Source organism: Spea bombifrons, chromosome 7, assembly GCF_027358695.1.
Source record: "Spea bombifrons isolate aSpeBom1 chromosome 7, aSpeBom1.2.pri, whole genome shotgun sequence".
Taxonomy (NCBI): domain Eukaryota; kingdom Metazoa; phylum Chordata; class Amphibia; order Anura; family Pelobatidae; genus Spea; species Spea bombifrons.
This window is the reverse complement of record NC_071093.1, coordinates 764,543-790,542: the sequence shown is the minus strand read 5'-3', so window position 1 is coordinate 790,542 and position 26,000 is coordinate 764,543. Positions and strand designations below refer to the sequence as shown.

General features: G+C 52.7%; 1 protein-coding gene across 2 annotated transcripts in view; it reads right to left on the bottom strand.

Moving 5' to 3' along the window:
- Positions 1 to 25,565, bottom strand: part of ADCY5 (adenylate cyclase 5) — a 33,575-nt gene extending 8,010 nt beyond the window's left edge. For both annotated transcript variants that reach the window (XM_053471707.1, XM_053471708.1), the window contains exons 1-9: positions 25,455 to 25,565; positions 23,679 to 25,043; positions 8,415 to 8,564; positions 7,685 to 7,806; positions 4,463 to 4,574; positions 3,428 to 3,555; positions 3,158 to 3,316; positions 2,479 to 2,620; positions 222 to 362 (exon numbers count right to left, since the gene is read on the bottom strand). In XM_053471707.1, coding sequence (XP_053327682.1) covers positions 222 to 362; positions 2,479 to 2,620; positions 3,158 to 3,316; positions 3,428 to 3,555; positions 4,463 to 4,574; positions 7,685 to 7,806; positions 8,415 to 8,564; positions 23,679 to 24,608 — 1,884 coding nt within the window. In that variant the 5' untranslated portion in view covers positions 24,609 to 25,043; positions 25,455 to 25,565. The remainder of the gene's footprint in view (positions 1 to 221; positions 363 to 2,478; positions 2,621 to 3,157; positions 3,317 to 3,427; positions 3,556 to 4,462; positions 4,575 to 7,684; positions 7,807 to 8,414; positions 8,565 to 23,678; positions 25,044 to 25,454) is intronic.
- Between the last annotated feature and the right edge of the window lie 435 nt (positions 25,566 to 26,000).

Here is a 26,000-nt window from a genome sequence, read left to right as displayed (position 1 = left end):
GCCCACATGACCTGATATAATACCCCAGCCCACGTGACCTGATATAATACCCCAGCCCACGTGACCTGATATAATACCCCAGCCCACCCTGACCTGATATAATACCCCAGCCCACATGACCTGATTGATATAATACCCCAGCCCACCCTGACCTGATATAATACCCCAGCCCCCCCGATCTTAGCTAATACCCCAGCCCCCCCTGATCTGCGATAACGTACCATCCGTTTCATCTCCTTGGACACCTGATGTGACCCCAGGTGGTTGTAGAAAGGTCTGTCTACCCCCCAGGGGGCCGGGCCGTGGCCGATAGAGTTTGCTCGCTGCCGGTTCATTTTCGCTATCATGGCTTTTTCTTCTTTCTAAAGCGAATGGAAACAGATCAATGAGCGCCCGAGGGACACATCGACTAAGTGCCGACCGCAATCTGCCCATCCAAACGGGATCCACAATTCTCAGCCATCAGCTCCAGGCCTAGGGGCCGCATTGCCGGTGCGGGGGCCGCTCTGACGTTTCTTGGGTTTTTGTGTTGTTTGTGTAAAACACAAAGAATAAAATGCGTAACGGGGTAAATTTTTTCTTATTTTCTGTAAGTGGGACGGAAGCTTTAGGCGTCTCTACGATATATTTTAGGGTAAAAATACCGAAGATGATGATAATGGCGGAGCCGGTGATTACGGCAGCGGGGGGAACCGGCCCCTTTAACCGGCAGCCAGATGTCGGCCGATTCTGTGACTTTATTCAATCGTGGCGGTAATAATATATTAATTGCGTCTCCAAGGGTTACTTTCTCCTAATCAGTTAATAAAATCACTTAAGGCTCCCCGGGGGCCGGCGCTCTCATTAAAAGCAGCGAGGAGGGAGAGCGGACTTGGTGATCGTCAAACGCTCCGTCCCTCTAATCCGTTTATTCAACGGCAGAGGAAAGGGGGTTCTCCCGGCGTGGTTATCGAGATCCGCGCATGAAGCAAATTAATAATAATGTATATTAAAATATAATAATAATACCATTAATAATAATATTTATAATAATATATAATAATACATATAGGAACATAGAATGCGGCCCCCGTCTAGTCGCCCGTTTCTCCCGCCGTATGTCTATCCCATGCATGTTTAATCCCCTCACTGTATTACCCTCTACCACCTCTGCTGGGAGGCTGTTTCACTTTTCTCAGCCTCGGACCCTCTAGTGTTAGATTGTTGGCTCTCGCTTTAACTTTTTTCCTCCCTTGAAATAAAATCTATTTAAATGTCTCTTTCCCCCATCTCTCTCTCTTCTCTCCCCCATCTCTCTCTCTTCTCTCCCCCATCTCTCTCTCTCTCTTCTCTCCCCCATCTCTCTCTTCTCTCTCTCTCTCTTCTCTCCCCCATCTCTCTCTCTTCTCTCCCCCATCTCTCTCTCTTCTCTCCCCCATCTCTCTCTCTCTCTTCTCTCCCCCATCTCTCTCTTCTCTCTCTCTCTCTTCTCTCCCCCATCTCTCTCTCTCTCTCTTCTCTCCCCCATCTCTCTCTCTCTCTCTCTCTCTTCTCTCCCCCATCTCTCTCTCTCTCTCTCTTCTCTCCCCCATCTCTCTCTCTCTCTCTCTTCTCTCCCCCATCTCTCTCTTCTCTCCCTGTCTCTCTCTCTCTCTTCTCTCCCCCATCTCTCTCTCTTCTCTCCACCATCTCTCTCTTCTCTCCCCGTCTCTCTCTCCTCTCCCCGTCTCTTTTATCTCCCTCGTCTGCGTAGTGCTGCGCTCTCTCGATCCATACGTTCTGGATTCGCTCCGTAGGCTGCGCAGGGAGGGAAATCGTTACCCAGACATTCCAGAATTTTCTTTTATGTTTTTTTTTAGACAGAAAATACATTTTAAACGATTCTATTTAAGACTAAATCTGATTATAAAATATTTTTTGGAACATTTCCTTAAACGCCGCGTTCCCTCCGCGCCTCGCCCCGCGTCATCACAAACAGAGGGATTTTTGTTTAGTTTTTCTAAAAATATCCCCCAGGCCAGCGATTTGTACGTTTTTTTTGAGTAAATTGGCTTTTTTTAAAACTATATTATATTCCCGGCTAATCCGATGGCGTCGGGATGCAGGAGCCAAACGTCCCCAACACGAGCGGATTCCTTACATCTCACCTGTTCTTCGCATAAGACATTTTTTTCTTACTTAATCTAGTTGCCACGGAAACCATTATATCGGAAACATTTTGGGAAGAAGCGTAACCCTAAATTTATAAAGCAGCCAATCAGGAAGAGGCGCTCAGGAGCACGATGGGAAGCAGGTTCTACGCAAACAAGACAGCAACAAAAGTGTTAAAAGCCGCCCGTCTCTTTGTTACCCTAATACTAAGCGGGTGAGTCTAGATTTTCTAGAATGTCCGTATTTGCCCCGTATTTGCCCCGGATGCCCCGGCGCGTTTCACCGCATGTTTATCAGAAAGATGGGAAGAAAAGGGTGAGAAACGAGTGAATTCTCGGCGATTCCTACCCGCTTCTGGCTGCAGCGCACGATGAGGAACGTCTCGATGTCGTGTTTTTTGAGGTACGCGTTCCTCTCGCCCCCGGCGCCCGCTTCCACCTCGTAGTCTCCGTTCAGATAATTCAGGGTCGCTTTAGTGATGTGGATCCGGCTGCAGAAACACCGCGGATACGAAAGGGTTAACAGGTGAACGGGTCAGATCGGGTCGGATCGGGTCAGATCGGGTCGGATCGGGTCAGATCGGGTCGGATCGGGTCAGATCGGGTCGGATCGGGTCAGATCGGGTCGGATTGAGTCAGATCGGGTCAGATCGGGTCGGATTGGGTCGATTCCCGATGTGACAAATTTACACTTTTTTATTACATTTCGATATTAAACTGAAATTAAAAATGCGGATTATAAACGAACTCATTATTTTTACCATAAAAATGCCAGAATTTCCATAAAATGAAACGTTTTCTCACAGAGTTATTAGGCTTGGGAAATGAAGATGCAGATTGCCCGGAGTCTGGGGTATTATCTGCTGCCCTTTACCCCGCAGGGGGCAGCGCGAGGCGGCAGCGGGGGTATCAGCCGCTTCCAACAATTCTAACGATTTCACCCTAAACGCCCCAGACAGGCAGCCGATATCCGGGGGCTCTACCATCCCACCTGTACGGCGCTTCGTGTTTGGGGGTGTAGTACATACCCGGCTTTGCCCCCCGCTTCCATCTGATTTGCAAGAGTGACGTCATTGGACCACACGTCGAATTGCCACTTGCGCAGCCCAAGGACCCCGCAGTGAACGCGTCCGCTGTGAATTCCCACGCGCATGTTCACGTTCACGCCTGTGACTTCCCGAACGAGCCTGCGAATAAACAAACACGCGAATAAACCCCGTCCCGGCTCCGCAGCTTTCCCCGGCCTCCGCTTTGGGGTCTTTCTGGGTCACGTTGGGTGGGTTTTTGGGGTCACTCACGATATGGCCTCTATCATGTCCAGCCCCATCTCCACGCAGCAGTGAGCGTGATCCCCCCGCGCCTCCGGTAACCCCGACACGCAGTAGTAACAGTCCCCCAGGATCTTGATCCGCAGGCAGTGGTTCTCCTGGGGGGAGAGAAACGTATTTAATATTATTCCTCGCCCCAGGGTGGGAGGAGCCTACCAGTGGGGGATACCCTATACACCCCCGCATACCCCCCCCGTATATCCCAACCCGCCCCTATACCCCACACACCCCGTATACCTCATACACCCCGTATACCCCATACACCCTGTATACCCCATACACCCCGTATACCCCATATACCCCACACACCCCGTATATCCCAACCCGCCCCTATACCCCACACACCCTGTATACCTCATACACCCCGTATACCCCATACACCCTGTATACCCCATACACCCCGTATACCCCATATACCCCACACACCCCGTATATCCCAACCCGCCCCTATACCTCATACACCCCGTATACCTCATACACCCCGTATACCCCATACACCCCGTATACCCCATACACCCTGTATACCCAACCCGCCTGTATACCCCACACACCCCGTATACCTTATACACCCCGTATACCTCATACACCCCGTATACCTCATATACCCCACACACCCCGTATACCCAACCCGCCTGTATACCCTGTATACCCCACACACCCCGTATACCTTATACACCCCGTATACCTCATACACCCCGTATACCCCATACACCCCGTATACCCCATATACCCCACACACCCCGTATACCCAACCCGCCTGTATACCCTGTATACCCCACACACCCCGTATACCTTATACACCCCGTATACCTCATACACCCCGTATACCCCATACACCCCGTATACCTCATACACCCCGTATACCCCATACACCCCGTATACCCCATACACCCCGTATACCCCATACACCCCGTATACCCCACACACCCCGTATACCCAACCCGCCTGTATACCCTGTATACCCCACACACCCCGTATATACTCTATATGTGGATAGCTACTCACAGCCGCCAGTTTGTCAAAGCGGGCGAAGAGCTCGTTGAGAGTCATGACCAACTCCTGCGCCGTGCACTGAGACGCCAGGCTGGTGAATCCTTCGATGTCAGCAAAGAGGATGCTGGGAGAAAAGAGACCCCAAAACCGTCAGCGCCACGAGGAGCCATTCCCGTTATACAGAGGCAGGGCGCATGTTATACGGAGGTAACTTCTACCCCGCGCCAAAACTAGTGATACACGAGATGCCGTCACATCAGCTCTACAAACCTCAGCAGTCTCTTCTTCCAATAGAACCCAAACTGCAAAAATGAACTCTGTGACACCGACCACTAAAAGGTATCACTACCTGCTACAGACACCATCTATAAAGCTGTCTCTCTGTCTCTCTCCTCTCTGTCTCTCCTCACTCGCTCTGTCTCTCTCTCTCAGGTTACTTTCTCACTCTCTGTCTCTCTCCTCTCACTCTCTGTCTCTCTCTCCTCTCTCTCTCAGGTTACTTTCTCACTCTCTGTCTCTCTCCTCTCACTCTCTGTCTCTCCTCTCTCACTCTCCTCACTCGCTCTGTCTCCTTCTCTCACTCTCTGTCTCTCCTCTCTCACTCTCCTCACTCGCTCTGTCTCTTTCTCTCAGGTTACTTTCTCACTCTCTGTCTCTCTCCTCTCACTCTCTGTCTCTCTCTCCTCTCTCAGGTTACTTTCTCACTCAGCTGTTCTCGGAGGAAATCCCCAAAACAGCACCAAATGGGGCATAAAGGGCCGTTTTACACCCCAGACAGAGCAGAATGATGAGCGGGCTCAGTGATTTTCTACACGGGGTAACGACACTTACGCACATTTTTGCTGCAGGGAACATGTACATGGTGCCCCCTCCCCCGCATCATGCACAGGCCTCAGCACCTCAGGGGCTGGGTCTATATTTTAGTCTTCTCCCCTGCAGTACTGTATAGGTGAAGTGGGTGGAGCATAGACAGGAAGTGTGCAAAGCATGGACATCAAAGAAGCTCAGAAGTGGGCGTGACCTGGTAATAAGTGCTTAAAGCTTTTGTGGAATGGATTCGGCCATCATTAAGCCCCTCCCATTTAACTCCTTCAACACCCCTAAAGCTTTGGCGCTGCAGACATGCGGAGAACCTTCAGCTGTTCTTCTTAGTAGAATATTTTCACAATACAAATAGTTGCTGCCCGTTTTGTGGAACGTTCCAGAACATAAGCGAGTCGGACACTCGCAGGATAAGTGAGTGGGAGCAGAGGGCAAATTATTGGAATGATCTAAATACCTGGGCTTGGTATTTAATGGGTTAATGCAGGTGTCAGTGAGAAGAAGCAGCCGCGCAGAGCTCCTGCCGCAGATAATGGAGTCTTATCTTCTTCCCACGCGTTTCATGAAATGCGGCCCCCAGACGGAGGAGGCAAATGGGGAAGTAATATGGAGGGGGCGTTATCATCGCATTCTTCCTGCAGATACTTACATGTATGTGAAGCATGTGTGTAAACACGCGTTCAAACTGTAAACAAACACGCGTTCAAACTGTAAACAAACACGCGTACAAACTGTAAACAAACACGCGTACAAACTGTAAACAAACACGCGTTCACACAGTAAGCAAACGCGTTCAGACTGTAAACAAACACGCATTCACACAGTAAGCAAACACGCGTTCAGACTGTAAACAAACACGCATTCACACAGTAAGCAAACGCGTTCAGACTGTAAACAAACACGCATTCACACAGTAAGCAAACACGCTTTCAGACTGTAAACAAACGCATTCTCAGGATTGGACACAAAATAAATATCTCCGTATTTCACCTGTTTATTTGTTTTACCCGAGTAAAGTATTAATTGCCCCTGGGCTGCGGTGTTCTTTTTGTGGGCTTCACTTGCAGTTCCGTGTGCAGCCACCAGGGCTTCTAGTGTCACGAGGGCTTTAGGCAGCGTTTACACCCTGACTGTATCCATCATTACATTGATTTTTTTGGACCGGGGTCCCCGTATAACGAGGGAGAGGGCCGGGGGCCCCCGTATAGCAAGGGAGAGGGCTGGGGGTCCCTGTATAGGGAGGGAGAGGGCCGGGGGTCCCCGTATAGGGAGGGAGAGGGCTGGGGGTCCCCGTATAATGAGGGAGAGGGCCCGGGGTCCCCGTATAGTGAGGGAGAGGGCCGGGGGGTCCCCTATAACGAGGGAGAGGGCCCGGGGTCCCCGTATAGTGAGGGAGAGGGCCCGGGGTCCCCGTATAGTGAGGGAGAGGGCCGGGGGGTCCCCGTATAGCGAGGGAGAGGGCCGGGGGTCCCCTGTATAGTGAGGGAGAGGGCCGGGGGGTCCCCGTATAGCGAGGGAGAGGGCCGGGGGGTCCCCTGTATAGTGAGGGAGAGGGCCGGGGGGTCCCCGTATAGCGAGGGAGAGGGCCAGGGGTCCCCTGTATAGTGAGGGAGAGGGCCGGGGGGTCCCCGTATAGCGAGGGAGAGGGCCGGGGGTCCCCTGTATAGTGAGGGAGAGGGCCGGGGGGTCCCCGTATAGTGAGGGAGAGGGCCGGGGGTCCCCGTATAGCGAGGGAGAGGGCCGGGGGTCCCCTGTATAGTGAGGGAGAGGGCCGGGGGTCCCCGTATAGCGAGGGAGAGGGCCGGGGGTCCCCTTTATAGTGAGGGAGAGGGCCGGGGGTCCCGTATAGAAATCCCTCGCAGAGGAAGCTGACGTTTCCTCATCCAGGAAGCCGGTTTCAATAGACGGGCCGGGTCTGAACTTTACTCACCGCTGGCCGAACACAATGACCCTCAGCCGGACACGGCGTCCAGAACCCCCCCGAGCAGCGAGCGGCTGCACCTGCGCGGCTACACCGGGGTATTTTTAGCCTCCTGCCTCGTATACAGACTTGGAGAACTTACAGAGAACATTCCTGTGACCCCCCCGACGGATTCACGGCCCCCGCTGGGGGCATTAAGCAGAGGGTAATAAATAACAGGAAACCCCACAACTATCCCACCTGCAGAATATTATAAATCAATGAATAATAATCTCTATAACTGCCCCTCCGGTCCGGTAGATGCCCCCATCCTTTATATCCGCTCTGGAATGACCCTTTGCTCCTTGTTGATACCTCTTACCCCTATATCCGCTCTCTTATTGCCCCCTCCATCCTTTTGGATGCCTATTGCTGCCCCAAACTACCCATCCCTCCTGGTAAATACCCCAGACATGGATACCGGCCCCTGGGGCCGTCACGCGCTTCCTTACCTGACATTGTCGTGTTTCTGGATGTAAATTTTGTGAAACATCATATCTTCCTGCTTGGCGTTGATGTCAGCCTTCATTTCCATGGCAACGTGACGCGGTAACACCGACAGCAGGAGTCGCTCCTATAACCAAAAACAGAGTCAGCGGCCTACAGACGGTTTTACCCCCCCCGGGGTACATGCAGTGCTCACAGAGGATGGGGTTCAGTAGAGAACCAAAGTTTTTATGTCCTCTTATCACCATAGCAACCAATGGTCCAATCAGCAGTGGTGTTTCAGGGATTGCTATGGTGATAACACTATTTAAAAAAAGAGAAAGCAAGATGGGGGAGAAAGAAGCGCAAAATGTAACCCACTAAATAAGAGCACAAACACTAGAGACGGAAGCAGACGACAGAACCTGTGGAAAGAGTTCTCTGTGACAGAACACGCTACATGGGGCTATGAGAGTGTGCGTGTGAATGTGTATGTCAGTGTGCGTGTGAATGTGTATGTCAGTGTGCGTGTGAATGTGTGTGTAAGTGTGCGTGTGAATGTGTGTGTAAGTGTGCGTGTGAATGTGTGTGTAAGTGTGCGTGTGAATGTGTGTGTGACTGTGTGTGTGACTGTGTGTGTGAATGTGTGTGTGCGTGTGCGTGTGAATGTGTGTGTGAATGTGTGTGTGCGTGTGAATGTGCGTGTTAGTGTGCATGTGAGTGTGTGCGTGTGAATAAAGACCCCTGCGCTCCAACCTGCTGCTGGTTCTCTCTCTGGGAATGCAGTCTGGCCTGGATACACTCCCTCGTCTCCTGAAACGCCTGGCGCTGGGACACCTCTGCCGGGTAGTGGGTGCAGATACCAACAATGTTTGTGCACAAGAAGATGAGGACGTTGGACAGCAGCTGAAAGAGAAAAGGAAAGCAGCTGGTTACTGATAAAGCCTCCAGTGACGAAACGGGTCTGACACGGCAGGCTGCCAGGGGTTAAACAGGTTTAGTAATAAGCAGGGGAGGTCAGTACATTAGCCCCATCGACGTGAGTTGGTTAAAATGTGGAGGTTAATTTGCTGCAAGGAATCCCTGCTTGAATACAGGTGACTTCATTCGGAATACTTCTACCTCCTGACAAGCCTCGGTTTCCATAACGACCGTTATTAGAGCCATTTGGCGATGGGGTCTGTGCGAGGGGCTATTATTTCTTATCCGGGGGTTAATATTTAGGAACCCCCCGTCTGGGTGCCGATTTTATCGAGGGCACTCGGGGTCGGCTGCTTCTGGGAACATCGCCCGTCGGGGGGGCGGCGCTTCTCACTTCGATAAAACCCTGGCTGGCCCAGAACACGTTGATTGGACGCCCACCTTGCGGCAGCGATGGCCCTCGGGGGCCGCCGCGCACGAACCGCGTTCTCATCTGATTCAGATTAATATCCCTGCAGAGATCCCTGTCCCGGTTGCTACGGAAACCCTTTTCCTTTTGACATCCACATTAATTCTCAGAAACGTGCGCCGACGCGCTTCGCGTTCCAATTCATCCGAGAAGATGTGAACAGTCAGGAAGGACCTATTTCCGCTGTGGCCCCCTGTGGCCCCCATGGCTGGGTTGGCATTAGGGTTAGAATCGCCGTATCCGGGACGCTCAGGAATTGCTGATTTTTGAAACGCTTTTTTCCCCCGCGGCTGCAGAGAAACGCCACAAAGAATCAAAGCTCCCGCCGGGGCCGATGCGAGGGGCAAATCCCGGCCCCCAAACGGCCAGACTGTCTCAATCTGCCCCTCTCCGGGGTGGGATGGCCGCCCCCGGGGATCATTTCATGAGATTTAAAGTTAACCGGGGTCTCCGGTGAAGCCGTCCGCTCCCGGGCACCATTGTTAGGCGTTGACACAGGAGCTTGCAGTCTAATCGGAATCCGTGCTCCAATTTAACCCCGCGAATAATTTATTTCACACAATGCGACAAAAACACAAAAATTGGATTATTTATAGAATCCCAAAACCGGCGAATAAATCTCGGCATTTATTTTAAACGAAGCAGATTCCGTCCCGCGGCTAAAAATAGAGAGAAGTCGCAGTTTTATCAGCAGACGGCGGCGAGCGACGGCCAATCATCCGGGGGCGCCGGGGGCCGAACATTAACCAGTTCAGTGCTGTGTCTACACAGAAAGCACTCCGGGGGGTAACTTTAACAACTGCCCCAAAGATAACGGAACCAACGCGTTTCTCTCATTATGGGAAATAGAAATACTTTTTTTCCCTGCCTCCCGGGGGTCTCATCTCAAACGCCGCCATTCCCGGGGGTCTCATCTCAAACGCCGCCATTCCCGGGGGTCTCATCTCAAACGCTGCCATTCCCAGGGGGGGTCATCTCAAACGCCGCCATTCCAGGGGGTCTCATCTCAAACGCCGCCATTCCCGGGGTCCTCATCTCAAACGCCGCCATTCCCGGGGGTCTCATCTCAAACGCCGCCATTCCCGGGGGTCTCAAACTCTGCCATTCCCGGGGGTCTCATCTCAAACGCCGCCATTCCCGGGGGTCTCATCTCAAACGCTGCCATTCCCAGGGGGGGTCATCTCAAACGCCGCCATTCCCGGGGGTCTCATCTCAAACTCCGCCATTCCCGGGGGTCTCATGTCAAACGCCGCCATTCCTGGGGGTCTCATCTCAAACTCCGCCATTCCCGGGGGTCTCATCTCAAACTCCGCCATTCCCGGGGGTCTCATCTCAAACGCGGCCATTCCCGGGGGTCTCATCTCAAACTCCGCCATTCCCGGGGGTCTCATCTCAAACTCCGCCATTCCCGGGGGTCTCATGTCAAACGCCGCCATTCCCGGGGGTCTCATCTCAAACGCGGCCATTCCCGGGGGTCTCATCTCAAACTCCGCCATTCCCGGGGGTCTCATGTCAAACGCCGCCATTCCCGGGGGTCTCATCTCAAACTCCGCCATTCCCGGGGGTCTCATGTCAAACGCCGCCATTCCCGGGGGTCTCATCTCAAACTCCGCCATTCTCGGGGGTCTCATCTCAAACGCCGCCATTCCCGGGGGTCTCATCTCAAACGCTGCCATTCCCAGGGGTCTCATCTCAAACGCCGCCATTCCCGGGGGTCTCATCTCAAACGCTGCCATTCCCGGGGGGGGGGTCTGCATACTCCAAAGTCATAGAAAGCGAAGAGTTAACGTTAATCTATGACTCTCAGTTACCCCATTAGTCAGAAGATACCCCATTTTTACAGGAATGTATGAAATTTCTTTATGTTTCCCAATAATTTTGGTTTTGTAGCTCGTGGCGCGGCGGGCGGGGAGCCCCGGATACAAACCTGACAACCAGCAGAGCCTAATACCCCGCGGGGCAAATAACGGCAGAGACAGAGAGCGAGGGCCGGTTACACGCCCAGTGAGATACAGCATCCTAAAGACATTCGGCCCCGGGGGCCACATAACCTGAACCGGCCCCCAAAACCGCCCCCATCCAGCCGCTGTGAGCGGTCGCTTCTGATTACTTCGCGCGCGCGTCACATGCGGCCCGATCTCGCAGGTTATCAGCGCTCCGTTAATCGCACGCCGGATTTCTTACAATAGGTGAGAAAAGCCGTTTTTTTTGGCAACCCCAGAAAGGAGCGTTTTGTTGGCGGCTTCTGCCTGCGCGGCGCAGCAAATTATTCGCAGCTAAAAGCTCCGCATCTGATTTCCAGTTTAACACTTTGTGCGCTGAGGAGATTGAGGCGCGCCGCAGACATTACAGAGGGGGAGAAAAAATACAACAAGAGACCCAAATCCAACACTAGAGGGTCCGAGACTGAGACGGAACGGAAGGGAGGTTTACTTTACTGAGAGGGTGGTAGATAAGTGGAACAGCCTCCCAGCAGAGGTGGTAGAGGGTAATACAGTGAGGGGATTAAACATGCATGGGATAGACATCCGGCTCCTGAAGACGAGACCAACGGGGCATCATTAACCCTGTGAGCGCCGGTGAGGTAAGCACTGAAAGGGTTAGCGATGCAGGAATTTATAGATGAAGGCGGCCCCCGCTCCTGATTCCCAGCGATTTGCGAATCTGCGTGAGAGTTTATAGCGCCGGCGGCTGCTTCCCGTCTTCGCGTTTCTGGCCTTTTTTGGTTATCTCGGCCCGCGGTTACACACCGGAAAACTATGCGGCAAAATCTGCATCCCAGAGAGCATTCAGACCAGGATGCAGCAGGGCTTTATTCACTAAACATCACAACGACCGATCCCAGAGAGCATCTCCTGCAAGAAGTGCTGAGCCGGCCCCTGTACAATGTATAGATCAATCAGTGACCGGCCCCTGTATAATGTATAGTTAAATCAGTGACCGGCCCCTGTATAATGTATAGATAAATCAGTGACCGACCCCTGTATAATGTATAGATAAATCAGTGACCGGCCCCCTGTATAATGTATAGATAAATCAGTGACCGGCCCCCTGTATAATGTATAGATAAATCAGTGACCGGACCCTGTATAATGTATAGATAAATCAGTGACCGGCCCCCTGTATAATGTATAGATAACTCAGCGAGCCGGCCCCCTGTATAATGTATAGATAAATCAGTGACCGGCCCCCTGTATAATGTATAGATAAATCAGTGACCAGCCCCTGTATAATGTATAGATAAATCAGTGACCGGCCCCCTGTATAATGTATAGATAAATCAGTGACCGGCCCCCTGTATAATGTATAGATAAATCAGTGACCAGCCCCCTGTATAATGTATAGATAACTCAGCGAGCCGGCCCCCTGTATAATGTATAGATAAATCAGTGACCGGCCCCTGTATAATGTATAGATAAATCAGTGACCGGCCCCTGTACAATGTATAGATAAATCAGTGACCGGCCCCCTGTATAATGTATGGATAAATCAGTGACCGGCCCCCTGTATAATGTATAGATAAATCAGTGACCGGCCCCCTGTATAATGTATAGATAAATCAGTGAGCTGGCCCCCTGTATAATGTATAGATAAATCAGTGACCGGCCCCCTGTATAATGTATAGATAAATCAGTGACCGGCCCCCTGTATAATGTATAGATAAATCAGAGAGCGGGGGGGGGCAGAGAGCGGGGGGGGGCAGAGAGCAGGGGGGGCAGAGAGCGGGGGGCACAGAGCAGAGGGGCAAAACGGAACCAAGAAAAGGCACCATGCACTCAAACCTGCGGCAAACAGGGCAAGACTCGACGGGGGGGCATTACAGGGGTAAAGTGGGGGTAATATGGAGGGTGAGCTGAGTACCATCTGGCACTGCGAGAGTTAACCATCTCAATGGACGCAGAGTTGATCAATACGGCCCCCGTCTCCATAGAGATTTAAGCCCCAGACGGCCAGAACTAAAACTAAATATTAGTCCAAAAAGAAATTACTGCCAATTTGGAAAAAAAAAACTGATTCACTTGTATTTTTTAAACACATTTTTTTTTAAAATGTTCCCTTCTTCTCGTTGTACGAGGCCACGGAATATGACTGCGCTATATAACTCAACAATAACAATATCAATAATAACAATAATATCAATAATAATAACAATAACAATAATAATAATAATAACAATAATAATAATAATAACAATAATAATAACAATAATAATAATAATAATAATAATAATAATAATAATAACAATAATAATAATAATAATAATAATAATAATAATAACAATAATAATAATAAATCACCTGCCACAAAACGCCTAAATGACCAAAAACCTCTCCTCAGGTGTGACCCGGTGTTTCCATTCCCATATAGACTGTAAGCTCTTGGGGACAGGGGCCTCTATGCCTGTTGTATATAAACCCCCCATCTGAATATCCGCCGCACTCTAGGAGTAAAGCACCGGGTACATTTGGCTCTTTGCAGCAGAGATCGCTTTACGGTAAGCAGGAGCCGGAGGAGCGAGCAGGAAATGCGCTGAGGCAGCAGAGCCAGAAATAGGGCAAAAAATGCCAGAATTTGCAATTATTTGCAGCGTCTAATTCCACCGGGGGGTTAATCTCATCACGCACCTGCCCCATGTCAGCGAGAGTCACCGGCAGAGCCCCCCCCGAGCGTGCAGGTCCCGCTGCATTTCACACCTCGGGGAGTATTAATTGGAGCTGCACCTGCGCCACCTGCCACCGCAGCCCAACCCCCCCGGCCACCGCAGCCCAACCCCCCCGGCCACCGCGACCCAAACCCCCCGGCCACCGCGACCCAAACCCCCCCGGTCACCGCGGCCCAAACCCCCCCGGCCACCGCAGCCCAAACCCCCCCGGCGCTCCTCCCGAAGAGAATTTTACGCAGAGAACAAAATTCTCCGCGTCTCGGTTCGTACGACGGGTGAGAAGGGGACCGATGAGGCCACTAGTCTCAGTTTGCTGATTTCGTAAATTTGTCATAAATTAGCTTTTTTCTCCCCAGTCGCTGCAGAGCAGGGAGTCGGCAGAAGACATTAAATGCGCACCTGCGCAGGTGGGTAATTAAACCTGCTGATCCCTCAGATCTAATACCCCCGGGGTATTAGAGGCCACAGCCCGGGGACCATTACCTGCCGCAGAGGACAAACACATCAGTTCATTACACTACAAGGTCCCATGCGCAGCCACACGCGTGTGCAGGGGCATTAACGCTTTCAGTGCCAGCAGAGGTGGCAAACACCCACAATGCTCAGCCAGCAGATGCTACAAATCCCGGCTGAGGGTGATGAAGGTTGCAGTACAGCCGTTAGCGAGGCCTCATAAATGTGGGGGGGGGGGATACAGCTTGTCTGGGTAAAATAAAGGCTCAATAGATTGTAAGCTCCTGGGCCGGACCCCCTACTCCTCCTGTCCCGGTCTGTCTTAGCGTGGGTTAATCTTATTGTTCATTTCCCCTCTACTCTATGGTAACAGCGCTACAGCGTCTGCTGGCGCCATCTAAATACAAGGAACGTCTAGAATGGGGTCACGCAGGGCACCTTCCACACCCAATCCACCTGCCTGCAGGGGTCCGGTCACTGCGGGGTTAAACCCGTCAGGGTTATTCCTCCCCAGATGTTGCGGATAAAAGAAATATGAAGATTATGGTTATTCCTGCGATTTCTACCTTCATACGAAGGGCATTTATTCCCCTCTAATCCGCGCTGCAGACGGCGGCCCTAACGGCGCGCGCTTCGCGTTCACTTGGCGGGCTTTCTGTTTTGCCGCGTTTTGTTCATTTGCCGTGTTTCGGGTTATTTTCTCGCGTTTTGTTTAAATTGGACGTGTTTTGGGTTATTCTGTCGTGTTTCGTGTTGTTTTGTCAGGTTTTGGGTTGTTTTGTTGTGTTTTGTGTTAATTTGATGTGTTTTGCGTTGTTTTGTGTAGTTTCGGGTTGTTTTCTCATGTTTTGTGTAGTTTCGGGTTGTTTTCTCGTGTTTTGGGTCGTTTCGGGTTGTTTTCTCGTGTTTTGGGTCGTTTCGGGTTGTTTTCTCGTGTTTTGGGTAGTTTCGGGTTGTTTTCTCGCGTTTTGTTTAAATTGGACGTGTTTTGGGTTATTCTGTCGTGTTTCGTGTTGTTTTGTCAGGTTTTGGGTTGTTTTGTTGTGTTTTGTGTTAATTTGATGTGTTTTGCGTTGTTTTGTGTAGTTTCGGGTTGTTTTCTCATGTTTTGTGTAGTTTTGGGTTGTTTTCTCGTGTTTTGGGTAGTTTCGGGTTGTTTTCTCGTGTTTTGGGTCGTTTCGGGTTGTTTTCTCGTGTTTTGGGTAGTTTCGGGTTGTTTTCTCGCGTTTTGTTTAAATTGGACGTGTTTTGGGTTATTCTGTCGTGTTTCGTGTTGTTTTGTCAGGTTTTGGGTTGTTTTGTTGTGTTTTGTGTTAATTTGATGTGTTTTGCGTTGTTTTGTGTAGTTTCGGGTTGTTTTCTCATGTTTTGTGTAGTTTTGGGTTGTTTTCTCGTGTTTTGGGTAGTTTTGGGTTGTTTTCTCGTGTTTTGGGTCGTTTCGGGTTGTTTTCTCGTGTTTTGGGTAGTTTCGGGTTGTTTGCTGTAATCGGCTGCGAATCTCGCCTGATGTTGAATCCAAAAATACAAAGAAAGCCAAAATTGTTATTATAATGTTTACTACACAAAAAACGATAAGACGCGTGAGAGGTCAGCGAGTCCTGACGCTGCGATACACACCACAACCCACAAAGAGACCGCCGAGGTCTCGGCCGCTGCAGACGGGGCCGATCTATCCTGAAAGGTGGGATTGGCAGCTGCTGTATCTGCGGTGGGCTGAGATTAAAGGGAGCCTCGGTGGCCATGGTAACAAGGGCAGCTTGCTTTTGTTTCTATGGTAACAAGGACAGCGTGCTTGCACTTCCATAGTAACAAAGATCGTGTGCTTGGCGTTTCCATGGTTACACAGAATGTATTTATTTATTACGCGGGATGAACAAATAGGAGGTCGTCACCTGAGTCTGTTAAATATTGGCAAACCTCTGTCTCCATGGTGACAATGCTAGTGAGTTCATGTCTCCATGGTTACAAGGCTAGTGAGCTCATGTCTCCATGGTGACAAGGCTAGTGAGTTCATGTCTCCATGGTGACAATGCTAGTGAGTTCATGTCTCCATGGTGACAAGGCTAGTGAGTTCATGTCTCCATGGTGACAAGGCTAGTGAGTTCATGTCTCCATGGTGACAAGGCTAGTGAGCTTGTGTCTCCATGGTGACAAGGACAGTGACACGGGATAACCGAGAATCGCCCCGATCCACGGGATAAAACAGCTGAAATATTTCCAAAGCCCGCCATGGATTTGCTCGTTTTATTTCTCCCCGGTAAATATTTCACATGATTTTGGGTGTAAAATACCCAAAGTTCTAATACCCCTCCCCCTCCCTACAAACCAGCGGGCAGTCAGTCACGCTTTACGGCTGCTGCTCTGACGTGGAATCATTGGGCACCGCGCACCGGGGGGGGGGGCTGGCAGAAATGCGTCGGGTTCTGGACGAAATGGCAATTGTTCTGCAAATTTTATTGCCATGGTAACCAATGGAACGGTCCAATCACCGGGGGGACCTTTATGGCCAGAATACGTTTTTTTTCATGATTACTTTCCTGATAAAATATATAACCAGACGGCGCAGCGAACGGGCTTATTCCTCCCCGAACGCGACCGTCTCGCACTTCATTTTTTTATTTCCAAACATTTACGGAGCCCTCGGTTACCCAGATACAGAATGAACGCCGTTACCGCGGGTGACGCACCCAGGGAGGGCAGTTAAATAAACACCCGCCGCAGCGCCCGGCTTATCAGGGGGCTGTCAGAGGCTTTACGGATTAGCCATCATTTTTACACGGAAACTTAACCCCTTCCTCTTCTCGCTGCCCAAATCCGTCCTGCAGTGATTGCGCAATAAATACAACTCTGAGCTGCTTTAGTACTTAGATATAGATTGCAAGCTCTGCGGACCAGTACCCCATACCGCCTATTTTTGTGCCTCCATAAGACCACCAGGAGGGGGACACATCTTCCCCCATATGCACATGATGATGCGCACGGCCGCAGTTATAACATACAGTCGGGGCTGCATGCGCGGATTCATGCGCTTCCTGTGCATCCCGCTGAGAACTCGCAGGACCCGGCCGCTTCAACATAAACACACGCCGAACTTGCGCAACAATCCCAACACCACGAAACGCGCCGGGTGCCAACAGTAAACATAGCAGGGGTGAAAAAAGACATAAGTCTATCGAGATCAACCTTTTTCCTCATTAACCCTTTCATCGACTCCATGCGCGACGACAATCAGCTCTGAATCAGCTATTTTTAAATGGCTTTTTTAGGCCAGTGAAAAAGAGGCAACATTAATCAGGAGCGAGGGCAGGCTCAATGCATTGGTTACCATGACGATTGCCCCACATTTAAAGTTTTGCCCCAGTATTAGGCGCATGAATCACAACTAGACCGGGGGGGGGGCTCGAGGCTCTGGGGTCGGTGACCTCTGTATTGACCATTATTTAGGGTATAATAGTACGAAAATGATCAGATTTCAAGAAACACACAAAGTATGGGGCAAGCGGCGGGGGGCAGGCGGTGCGGGGCAGGTGGTATGGGGCAAGGACCACAGCTGGTCCGCAGAGCTGGCAATCTGATCTGGCAGAGATGATGACAAACACCATAAACATGTTTTTTATTATCGCAAACTCGGAATCTTTAACGAGAAATATTTGGTGGAAATGAATGGATTCTGGGGGGCGAAGTAGCAGCAAAGAGGACATGAAACCCCCCCAAGATGGCCGCCCAGTCTCTGTGGCCCCCGGGGGGCTAATTCCTTAAAATCTGGATAAAAATAACATTAAATCGGGAGTCTGATGGGGCAGGAGCGTCGTTTCCCAGGCGGCAGTGCAGGGGTTAATGCACACATGCGCTGACGGAGACACCAATATGTCGGCCCGGAGCCAGCAGTGATGCTGAGGATGTCAGTGTTTGTTTCCATGGCAACCGGATCGTTGCGTTCTGTTTTTAAATCCCCCGAGTGACGTAAAGTGAAAATGACGCCCGATCCGCGTCGGCAGCGCGTGTGACGGCTGAGAGTTTTGGGAAGGGGGTTTATTGGACAGTTTGCGGTTTATTTACCCCGGGCAGCTGCCACGTGTGGGGGGGGGGTATGTGCAGCGATGCTGCCCCCTGCACTGCACCAGAATTGCTCCGTATCCATACCACCCGGTTCTTAAAGGGTTAATGCTGGTTGCAGAAGTTCCCCAAGCCTAGGGCTGTAGCTGGAATTGCCCCGGCTTTATGGCTCTTGTTCCTCTCTGCCAGGGGCACCCGGGGTAATTATTAATAGCCTTACAGCCCAGCCCTGCGCTAATCTACCGGGTCGGTCTGTGCCCCGCGTCAGGGACTCAGGGGCATCAGGGAATTGGGGCAGGTAGGGGGTCTATAACATAAGGGAGTTAACATGTTAATAAAATTCCCTCTAGATTGTAAGCTCCTGTGCACAGGGCTCTCCTCACCTGTTGTCAAACCGTTATGTCCTGTCCGCCCCATTGTTAAACCGGTGCAGGAAACTGGTTTTAATGACCCTACAGAGGGGCAGACCCCCGAATCTATCCCCGGGACCCCCAACTATAAATATTACACTTTCGTGAAGTCAGCTGATGATGTCATTTTATCACCGGCTCCGTGTAGATTCCATACAGCGATGGGTGATGGGAGTGGGGATTTTACTGCCCCGGGGATAAGATGTAAATACCCTTTTACCCTCTACGTAACCCCAGCTTTCCGCACTCGTGCAGTTTTTTGCCCCAGGAGGGTCAGGGTTGGAAAGGGGGCAAGTTCTCTGCGGGGGGGGGCTGCAGAGGAATGGGACCCTCGGGGTAAATCGCTGGATCCGGTCACAAGGAGTCCCGATTCACGCAGGACACAAACCCCGACTTTCAGAACAAGTCTGGCTTTCTGCCCCGGGGGGGGGGCAGTCCCTGCAGAGAGCGAGCCACGGAGAAACGGGTCACAGACGTGATAACGGGGCATTCACAAAGTGTTCAATTCTGTACCCTGCCCACAGTGTACACCCGGCGCCCACGCGCTGCCGCCGCTCGCCCTCCTTACCCCTACTGACAGTGTACCCCCGGCGCCCACGCGCTGCCGCCGCTCACCCTCCTTACCCCTACTGACAGTGTACCCCCGGCGCCCACGCGCTGCCGCCGCTCACCCTCCTTACCCCTACTGACAGTGTACACCCGGCGGCCACGCGCTGCCGCCGCTCGCCCTCCTTACCCCTACTGACAGTGTACCCCCGGCGCCCACGCGCTGCCGCCACTCGCCCTCCTTACCCCTACTGACAGTGTACCCCCGGCGCCCACGCGCTGCCGCCGCTCGCCCTCCTTACCCCTACTGACAGTGTACACCCGGCGCCCACGCGCTGCCGCCGCTCACCCTCCTTACCCCTACTGACAGTGTACCCCCGGCGCCCACGCGCTGCCGCCGCTCACCCTCCTTACCCCTACTGACAGTGTACACCCGGCGGCCACGCGCTGCCGCCGCTCGCCCTCCTTACCCCTACTGACAGTGTACCCCCGGCGCCCACGCGCTGCCGCCACTCGCCCTCCTTACCCCTACTGACAGTGTACACCCGGCGCCCACGCGCTGCCGCCGCTCACCCTCCTTACCCCTACTGACAGTGTACCCCCGGCGCCCACGCGCTGCCGCCGCTCGCCCTCCTTACCCCTACTGACAGTGTACACCCGGCGCCCACGCGCTGCCGCCGCTCGCCCTCCTTACCCCTACTGACAGTGTACCCCCGGCGCCCACGCGCTGCCGCCGCTCACCCTCCTTACCCCTACTGACAGTGTACACCCGGTGCCCACGCGCTGCCGCCGCTCGCCCTCCTTACCCCTACTGACAGTGTACACCCAGCACCTACCGGAAGCTTTCTAAACGAGTGGACCCCGAGACACTTAAAGTATTAACCCTTTAATGGAAACCTTGACTTGTCATTATTTAAAGGTAGACTTTACTGAGTCACCTGCATTCAAGCAGGGATATCAACCGTAACATGCTGGGGGCGAAAGCACCAATTGGGAGTATTTTATATGCCTGCGGTGGGGTGGAATAACAGAGTCAGTTCCAGACCCTGAGAATCTGCCCCTCCACCCTGAGCTTGGGGCAAGAAGCCTGTGAGTTCCCAGGATTGCTTCACATGCCGTCTCCCCACCGGTGTCCCCTTCTGTGGCTGACTGGTGGGGACTGGAGGTCACATCCGGCCCACGTCCGACCTCATCGCAGGGGGATCCGCCAGGAAACAGACCCCCCCTCCAGCTGAGACCGGGGCAAAGGGGACATCCGGAACTATAACTATTAACCCCCTGACTGCCGGGAGTTCACAGCTGAGCGAGGGGGGCTTAAAATAGTTGACCCTCAGTCCATCACGTCACCAGGTAGTCAGAAAGGGTTAATAAACTTCATGAATGCAACAAAGTGGCAGCGAAACGTTCCTGCACCTTGATCCGTACCCCGTGTGACGCGCGGCGCAGAGCGGTTACTTTGTAATCACCGTTTAGCTGACGGATTCCCATAAACATTAACACTCCGAGTGATATATTGGGGGTTATAACGGGGGCTGGGCGGGGGGGCCGGGTCATTCATTAGCTGCGTTTACGCATAACCAAAATATAACATTTCTCTAAAATCCAGGATTTTTCTACCTTCTGTTTCCGGGGTCCCCGGAGACCCCCGCGAACAATACCCCAAACGCTGCTGCTTCAATTATTTGGATGCAAAACCCCTTTGGGGATCTGACCTCTGAACCGACATTTCTGCCCAGGATGGGTTTCTCGAGTCACAAAACTGGCCGGGAGCCACGAAAGCCACGAAATCCCCGCAATATCCTCAAACGGCAGCTAAACATAGAAACGCAGCGATTTAACCCTCCGCCGCCCAGCGCGGCCCTGAAAACACGCTGACCAACGCGGGCCGGGGGCCAACCAACCGCCGAGAGAACTTTACAGGAAACTTCGTGGCGCTTTTAAGATACGGAGCTCATAACGAGAAGGGCATTTGGGGCAAAAAGCCCCGGAGTCCTGCACCGGTTATAAAATAAGTCACGGGTTTAAAAAAAAATCATCAGTAAGCGGCAGCGACGCGCATGCAGGGAGAAATCACGGGTTTTATTCACAAAGTAATATAAATGACTATATTGTGGAATGTTTGCCGGGGCCGGGAGCTGCCGCCCCGCCATCTGCATGTTTTATACCCTGGCATGGACTTCGCGGAGCGGGGAGACGTCGCAGGCTGGCGCAGAGCGTGTGCTGCGGGGAGAAGGCTCTTTTGTTCCAGTACCGCGTCACGTCGCACACACAATGCCGCCTTCATATGGCGCCGTCACATGCCGCGGCGCTCCGTCTGCCAGGCAGCGAGAGGCAAGTAATGGCTCAGAAATCGTTTGCCATCACGGCCCTGGCGGGGGTAATAAACAGAACTCAGTAATGCCCCCATCTGTCCACCAGGCCTACAGAACAGCGTGAAGCACAAATACCCAGCAAACGCTCCGAGCTCCTACAAAAAGGGGCATCAGGGGGGTAAGGGGGCATCAGGGATTACAGGACCAGGGAAGGACAAACTAAACTCTTTCCAGCGCGAGAATATTATTCAATTTACTTTATTTCGTTAAAATTCCTGGCGCTTTGGGATTTTTTGCCGCCGCGCCGATTCCGTTATTAATCTCAGGATCTTCTGGTAAATCTGAGAGTTCCCCCCCCCGGTAGATCCCGCTCTGTGCAGGTGCTGGAAATCACGTCAGGCAGCGGCAGGTGAATTTCTCCTGCCTGGCGGGGTGTGAAGGGGTTAAACTACGCAGAATGAAATCATGATTTGAAGCAACGGGACGCAGGCCAACAAAAAGGAGGTTGTCATGGCAACCGGCTACAGCCATACAGGAGGAGGCAGCGAGCGAGCGAGCGAGCGAGCGAGCGAGCGTGGGGATGGCAGCTCCGGCTAACAGCGATAACGTGTGGATGTCACGGCACACGCGCATGCGCACAAACACGCATACACATATACACGCATGTACGCATACAAGCACACGCACAAACATACAAACACCCGCACACACACATACAGACACATACATGCATGCACACAAACATACATTCATACATACACACATGCGTACAGACACGCACACACTCTGCTAAAGATTTTGAATGTTTTGTAAAATGCAAATAAACAAGGAATGAAAAGCCCCTCGAGATCCGTTCTGTCCGTCCGTCTGTCTCTTCTCATCTGTTTGAATAATAGTTTCTGTGTCTGTCGGTTTGTCTGTCGGTTTGTCTGTCGGATGTCCCCGTCTGTCTCTACCTGTTCCGTCAGTCCGTCTCTACCTGTTCCGTCAGTCTGTCTCTGTCTTTTCCGTCAGTCTGTCTCTGTCTGTTCCGTCAGTCTGTCTCTACCTGTTCCCCGTCCGAACCACGAGACTATCCGGTGATCTAAATGCTTCTCTCATGGAGCGCAGACCGCTCACCGCCTCTCTAATACCGACGGGCGCCGGATACACCATAATCCCGCAACATACAGCACGGTCACCGGTCCGCACCCCAAACACACGGCCCCGAGACCCCGGAAGTATTATTATGAATTCTTTCATATAGCGCCATCATATTCCGCGGCGCTGTACGACGGGATATAATCTATCCGCTGAGATAATCGTGGGATTTGCACCGAGAACCTCCCGGGAATCAGCGGGAAGATTAAGCAACAACTTCCCAGCTAATTAGCTTTTGATCTCTACCTACGCTTACAAATTGCCCCTGACGGTGTAATAACTTATGGGGGGGGCGCAGGCTTCGTGGACACCGACTAACGTTATCGTTATTCACGCGCATCTTACGAGACCTCCAGACTTCATTTAGAGCGCGGCGGTCGTTGAACGGCGTTTTACGGGGTTGGGGTAAATCTACAGCCTCCATGCGGTGCAATTAATGCCCCGTTATTAGAACTGCACCCGGGGATTAATACCCCATCTGGGGAGATAAGAGCGAAACGCGGTCTGACATGAGGTCAGTTACTAGCCGCGCATGCTGAACAGACCACGAAAGGCAAACCAAGGGAAACATTTGTAAGCGCTTTTCCCTGGACTATGTTCTGAAGAGCTTGCAATCGCTTTTCGGCAGAGAAAGACTAGGCCTCTATGTCCTACCGTCACAGGGGTCAGCGAGGTGTTCGATTGCCCCGTGCATCTTTGATGGAGACTAGAGGGTAAATATGTGAGCCCCTGGGAGCTGCCCCAAGATACCCCGGCCAAGCACCTTGGTTCAGGTACCGGGGGCCGAGTCGTGGGCAGGTGCCGCTCGCCTCGCTCATTAACGTCTTTGGTTTGACTCGAAGCCGTCGGGCGCTTATCAAATACAAACATTTTACAGAAAAACCTCTAACGGTATCCGGGATACGGTTAGAAATTTGCAGGAATTGATCCATTAACCCAATAAATTCCAGCATTCCGTGACCTACGCAATAAACGGAGTGACCCACTCGCTTTAAACTGCCCCTTAACCCCCCCCCCGAGACCACCTTACACCCGACTCCGGCTCCTCACCTGTTTGAACAGGAACTCGTCCGTGGCGTTGATCTTCAGCGACACGGCAAGGTGGACGGTGGACAGGACGACTCCGCTGATGACGCCGGCTCTCATGCGGACTGGAAGAAGGGTGTAGATGGTGTAGATAAAGAATACAGTCCACCAGATTCCATCAGAAGCACTCCGGGGCCGCACCAGCAGGACCCCCACCACCTGCACCATGAAGACCACCAGGATGACGGCGTAACAGGCGACCCACATGTAGTCCTGGTGGAAGCCGTTCCGGTTGCACACGGCGATGAGCACGAAAATGACAAACATGGCCACGGAGAGGACGGCCACGTAAGGCACCTGGAGATCGCCCTGGACGCAGTGGAGCACGAGCATCACCGAGCAGACCAGGATCAGCACCGACATCAGCATGGTGAGGCTGCTCTGGTTGAGCCGGAAGAAGTATCTCTGGTAAAGTCTCTCCAGCTTCTCCGACTGGAACTTCTTGGAGCGGAAAATCTCCAGAACGTCGCCGCAGCACAAGCCCACCGAGTAGTGGAAGTCGGCCACGTCCTCGGCGCCCTCCGCCTTACCTTTCCCCAACTTCTCCTCCAAGCCGAGCTCCACCGACCTGGGCCCGACCTCCCCGTCCTGGGGCTTCTTGGCCGGCGGCCGGTTGTTGTTCCGGATCTCGTCCCGGTGCTCCTGCCAGGCCGATTTGGACCTGAAGCTCACCTTATTCTCTGCAGAGGAGCGCTTCCCCTGCGGGGGCTCGTAGTCCTCGTCGCTCCTCCACAAGCCCATCATGCGGGACGTCTTTTTCCTGGACGAGCGGCTGGAGTAAGGGTAGCCATTGGCTCTGGATTCTGCTTCCCCCCAGGCCGATCTGTGCTCGGCGCCGGCCCGTAGGACGGGAGCCCCGAATCCCGGGGGGCTCACGCTATTTGACCTAGACATGTCCTCGGGAGCCACGGGCGATCCCGGGCATTACGACCGCCGAGCCTTAAATATTATTATTATACGGCACGTTCCGGGGGGGCATTAAAAATACAGAAAAGGCATTTTCACGGCCAATCCTCCTCTGGAAATGTCCCGGATAAAAGGCGTTCATGATACTCGCTGGGCGCGGAACGATCTTCCCCAAATTATATCCAAAAATATCCATTAAACGCGGACTGAAAGAATAATGAAGGAAACCGACATCCGACGGCTTAATCCCGGCACGGCAGCGACTCGGAACATTAGCCGCCGTCTGCTCCTTTTCTGTAAACCCTTTAATAAGGAGAATTAAATCATTTGGTAAATCCAGATCGCAGCGGATCCGAGGTCCGTCAGCTCCGGGTCCTGGCGAGAGGCGATCCGCTCGACGGGGGCCGGACGGGCGACACGCACCTGTGCAGGTGGAACACCGCCGATAAAAAAGCCGAACAATACATCACTAATCACGATAAACAGAAAACCCGTCCGTGGGAGGACACGAATAACACGCCAATAACACGCCGGTGACGTTAACCCCGAGCTTCCAGACTCATCGCATCCCCTGCGATTGGCACGCAGGACCCCGAGCGGACAGCGCATGCAGAGGTCGGGGCGCAGGTGTCACAGAGCTCCCGGATCGCTGGAAAGCTGGGCCCCCCGGGGATCTCCGTACCGGGGAGGGAAATCAGCGTGTAAAGCGGAGCGTCTGATCCGGATCCTTCCACAGCAAATCCATGCAACGAGCCTTGAAATCCTTCCGAGGAGGAATTACTGCCCCAACATCTGCCCCTTCCCTCTGCTCTGCTCCGAGATCCTCTCTCTCACCCTGAGCATGGAAATCACATCTGTACGGCTAATCCACCGGCTCCGTATCAGCGCATGACCGTCTCATCACACGCACGGCGCGGGGTACACGCAAGAGTCACACAGCATGCGCCCCAACACCCACACGCTCAAAATCTGCACCCCTGACACTGCCCCCTCAATGCTGCATAGACACTGCTCCTGCCCCCTCAATGCTGCCCCCAGACACTGCTCCTGCCCCCTCAATACTGCCACTGAAATGCTGCCCACAGACACTGCTCCTGCCCCCTCAATGCTGCCCACAGACACTGCTCCTGCCCCCTCAATGCTGCCCCCCAGACACTGCTCCTGCCCCCTCAATGCTGCCCCCAGACACTGCTCCTGCCCCTCAATACTGCCACTGAAATGCTGCCCCCAGACGCTGCTCCTGCCCCTAAAATGCTGCCCCCAGACGCTGCTCCTGCCCCTGAAATGCTGCCCCCAGACGCTGCTCCTGCCCCTGAAATGCTGCTCCTTCCCAACTAGTCTTTGTACTTCCATTCAGACGAGCAGCAGCCCAAAGCCTCG